The sequence below is a fragment of the Stegastes partitus genome, unplaced genomic scaffold (genome assembly GCF_000690725.1).
Source record: "Stegastes partitus isolate 25-593 unplaced genomic scaffold, Stegastes_partitus-1.0.2 Scaffold1602, whole genome shotgun sequence".
NCBI lineage: Eukaryota > Metazoa > Chordata > Actinopteri > Pomacentridae > Stegastes > Stegastes partitus.
In genome coordinates this window covers 21,192-25,263 of record NW_007579333.1, presented here as the reverse complement: position 1 = coordinate 25,263, position 4,072 = coordinate 21,192, and the positions used below count along the sequence as shown (strand labels likewise).

The 4,072-nt window shown below is 50.4% G+C and overlaps 1 protein-coding gene across 1 annotated transcript in view; it reads right to left on the bottom strand.

Moving 5' to 3' along the window:
• The window catches only part of LOC103371521 (glutamate receptor ionotropic, NMDA 1-like), a 60,093-nt gene that overhangs the window by 53,545 nt on the left and 2,476 nt on the right, over positions 1-4,072 (bottom strand). Inside the window, exon 2 of the mRNA XM_008300873.1 lies at positions 192-448. Coding sequence (XP_008299095.1) covers positions 192-448 — 257 coding nt within the window. The remainder of the gene's footprint in view (positions 1-191; positions 449-4,072) is intronic.

Genomic DNA, 4,072 nt, shown 5'->3' with positions numbered 1-4,072 from the left:
AGCCATTGGATATAAGATCTGATGTCGCTACTGCCTTTTAGCTAAGCTAATCTAATCTGTGAACACTGACTCAGACAGAAAGAGACGAGACCTTCGCTAAACGTTCAGCTGTTTCCGTAAATGGCGTCACCATGGCAACAGCGTCACACGTTGCCCAAAGCGATCATCATCAGAGCCACCTGACGGCTCACCTGGTTCGAGATGAGGTCCTCGCAGACAGACAGCGCCATCTGGATGGCGTTGGGTTTGTGCGTGACGGAGATGGCGTTCATCTTGAACTTGTCCTTCCCGTACAGCGCGTTGGCCTGAGTCACCGCCTCCTTGAACACCTGCTCGTAGCGCTTCTGGCTCAGCACGGCGCCCACGTTCACCTGGCGGGGCTCGCAGCCGCACAGCGCCACCGAGCAGCACTGCAGCACCGCCAGCAGCAGCAGGCCGCGGGGCAGCACTGGGGCAGGAAGAGAGGGGCAACAAGGGGGGAGGACAGNTCAAAGTTCACCAGAGAACATGAACAGAAGCCTGATGGATGCTGGAGAACATCCTCTGGTCAGATGGAGATCAATGTGTTGGGCTCACATGGAGTCCAGATGTTTGGTGTGAACCTGACCAGGACCACCACAGTGGATGCATGGTCCTGCCAGTGAAGCACGGAGGTGGCAGCATCATGATGTGGGGCTGCATGAGGGCAGAAATGAGTGGACTCTGGTCTCCTCCATGTATTTGTATTAAAGTACGTGTAAAGTGGTAGTTTTTAATCAGAGACGATACTCCACTGTTCAACCTAGAAGTAATCTGATTACTGTCAGAGGATGCAGGATACAGCTGGTTTGTACTGTAAATCCTGCCATACGTACATTCAGATCAACTGAGCTATCACTGTTACCAGTAGGTCTCCCACTCTGTGCAGCAGCGCCCCCTGCTGTGTGGACACCACTGTCTACAGTCTCATTCACACAAGCTACAAATGCAGCTCTCAGAATTAGCAGCAGCTTGTCAGCTACAGATACGTGACGTTAGAAGTTTACACGAGCTGCTGCTGTTTCATAGTTTGCATAGAAATACAGGACAAACTGTGGCTGAGCCTGAGACCAACTTAGACAACAAAAAACCAACAGTGTGTATGTTTACTTTGGTGTTTCCATGAGAAGTCACTGAGGATCATCAGGAGGAAAGAGGTGATCTTTGCCTGAACTCTACGTTTCCTGGCTGCAGGAAGTCGCTGCTCGCAGTGACAGAAACCAGACGTGACGGACAGACAGCCGGTTTAACGGAGACGCAGGTCGACAGAAGCAGCTGAGATGTGTTTGAACGACTCCGATCTCCGTCAGAGTCGATGAGAAACCGGACAACAGACGGAGGTGAAGAACTGACAGGATGACATGGACGGACGGACAGACAGACAGAGAGAGAGCAACAGCAGGAGAAGAAGAAGAACTGACGATAAGACTACAGAAAAAGAAGAGAAGAAGAAAAAGGAATCAAACCTCCACCAAGAGAACATTTATCTTCTCAAATAAACTGATGGAAAACCACGAGACATTCAGGAGCTGCAGCTCTTCAGGGTCAAAGACTTGAGACCAACAGGTNGTCATCGTTCTGATCGTTTTGTGCGACATCAGGACAAAGTGAAGGTTCAGAAATGTTTAGAAAACTTTCAAAATGAGGATTCAGGAAGCTGCTCTTCACAATAAAGTGTCTCATTATTGATAATAATCATGTAAAATCAGAACCACAGCGAACACGACTGGAAAGACACACAAAGCAACACCGAGCTGCACACGACAACAAGAAACACAAAACCAGAGTAAAACAAACACACAGCCAACTCAAAGAGACACAAAACAACAAGTAAACAGTGTTCAATGACCTCAGACACACAAAGCAACACAAACATGAACACAAAGTGATGCAAGATGACAGCAAATAGACACACAACAACCACACAGACACACAAACCAGCAGCCCAGAGTGAACACTAAGTGACAGAAATAGATGCAGCGTGACGGCAAAGAGGGAAACCGAGCGACGACAAAGACCCACAACCAGCCACAGCGACACCGAGCCAAACAGAGACACAAAACCACCACAAATACCGTAAAACAACCACAATATGCACACAGAATGTATACACAACACACAACAAGACGACAAATGTTCACACAGAACATTTAAAACAAATCAACACAAACACACAAAAGATGACGACAAAGACACACACAATCAATGCCAGTGACAGCTGATGCAGCGACAACTCAGAGACACAAAACGAACACAAACAGGTGCAAACACCACGAAGGAACACAAAGACACACAACATGGACAAAACCGGACACAAAGAGTAAAGAGAAGAAAGTAGAGAAGCAACGACACACAAACTACACACAGCGGCACACACACAACACGGAGAGAAAGAAGAACCAGGGAGACACACAACTGAACAACAACCAAACATGACCACAGAAACACAACAACAATATAAACAACAACAACATAAACAACAACATCAACACAACAAGTCCACCATGTACAACCACAGACACACACCTGTGGTTGTGTGTCTGTGGTTGTGTGTCTGTGGGTGCAGCTTTCATAACGTGCCTCTCATTAAAGTGCAGTACCAGTACACAGCGGTACACAGCGGTACACAGAACCATGTAGTACTTCCTGTCAGTACTGCAGTAGCACAAGTACAGTAACTGTAGTGAAGTAAAAGTACTCCGTTACTCTGCAGGATGAAGCTGATTGGATCAGAACCTGTTTGGAAACAAACACTCACTGATGCAGCTGCAGATTCTGTCGGTTCTGGTTCTGTCGGTTCTGGTTCTGTCGGTAAACTGCGTCGTTCTTCGCTCTCCTGTTGATCTCACGTCTGTTCTGTTTCCTGGCCGTGCTGGTGTCGGTACCGGGCGGCTCCTGCTCCGGTTCGGTGACTCGGGTCCGTCGGGTTAAAGGTTGTTGGGTTTTTTATTGCCGTGTGACCCGGTAAAGCTCCGGTTCTCGGTTCTCGGTTCTCGACAGACGGAGACTCCGGAGCTCGGCAGGTCCCGGTTCCGCTGCGTCCTGTTGATTCAGCGGCTCCGGTTCTGCTCCGGTCCTGGTCCCCGGTCCTGGTCCCCGGTTCTCGGCTGGTTCCGGTCCGTCGTGTGTCGGTTCGGGCTCGTGATGCTCGCGGACTCCAGGTGACCTGATGCTCGCGCGCCGCTCTGTCCTTGGATCGCTGACGCTCGCTCCCTCGTTCCCGCGCGCTCACAGACGGAGGAGAGCAGGCAGGAGCGCGGCCGGCGGAGCGCGGGCACGAGCGTCATGTGTTGATACAAAAATCTCGTTCGTGTGTTCACAGCGCGTGCACGTTCAGTGAGCCCGTTCATTCATTCACTCATCACGTGATCATTAAAAACAGGAGCCTCATCGTCACAGAACCAGAACCTCCGGTGTCCGACAACACAAAGAGACACAACGATGAAGAACGGCTGCACAGACACACAACAGAAGCACAACAGGTCAGAGACACACGGGACAACAGGTGAGCAGGAAGTGACGTCAACACTGATGAAGACAAAGACACCAACAGGAGAACTCTGGAGGATCCAAACGGAACCAGAGGACAGAAGAGCTGCAGGTGCTTCAGTCAGACAGGTGCCGACAGACCACGCCCCCGTCTGTTAGACCACGCCCCCGCTGGGTAGACCACGCCCCCAGACACACACTGAGAGGCCATGATGAGAAAACAGACAAATGAGCAGAAACACACAAAACATCTGCAAAGCAGCAGCAGAGCGACCAGGAGGCGCCGAGTGAGCAGAACGGGACCGAGTTCAGACCCAAACAAACCCGGTGAGCAGGACGATGAGGAGACACGAAGCAGCAGATCATCAGCAGAACGTTGAGGAGCTAAGAACAGCACCAGAACTTCACCTGGTCGATTCAAACACCATCAAACTGGCTTCATGCCTGGTGTCCAAAGGCAGGTTGTTGATGTGGACGTTGTTTACATTTTTCATTATTTTCTCAGGACAGTGTGGAGACGAGTGGGGAGGACCTGCAGCGAAGGTCACGACCCTCAACGTCAGGA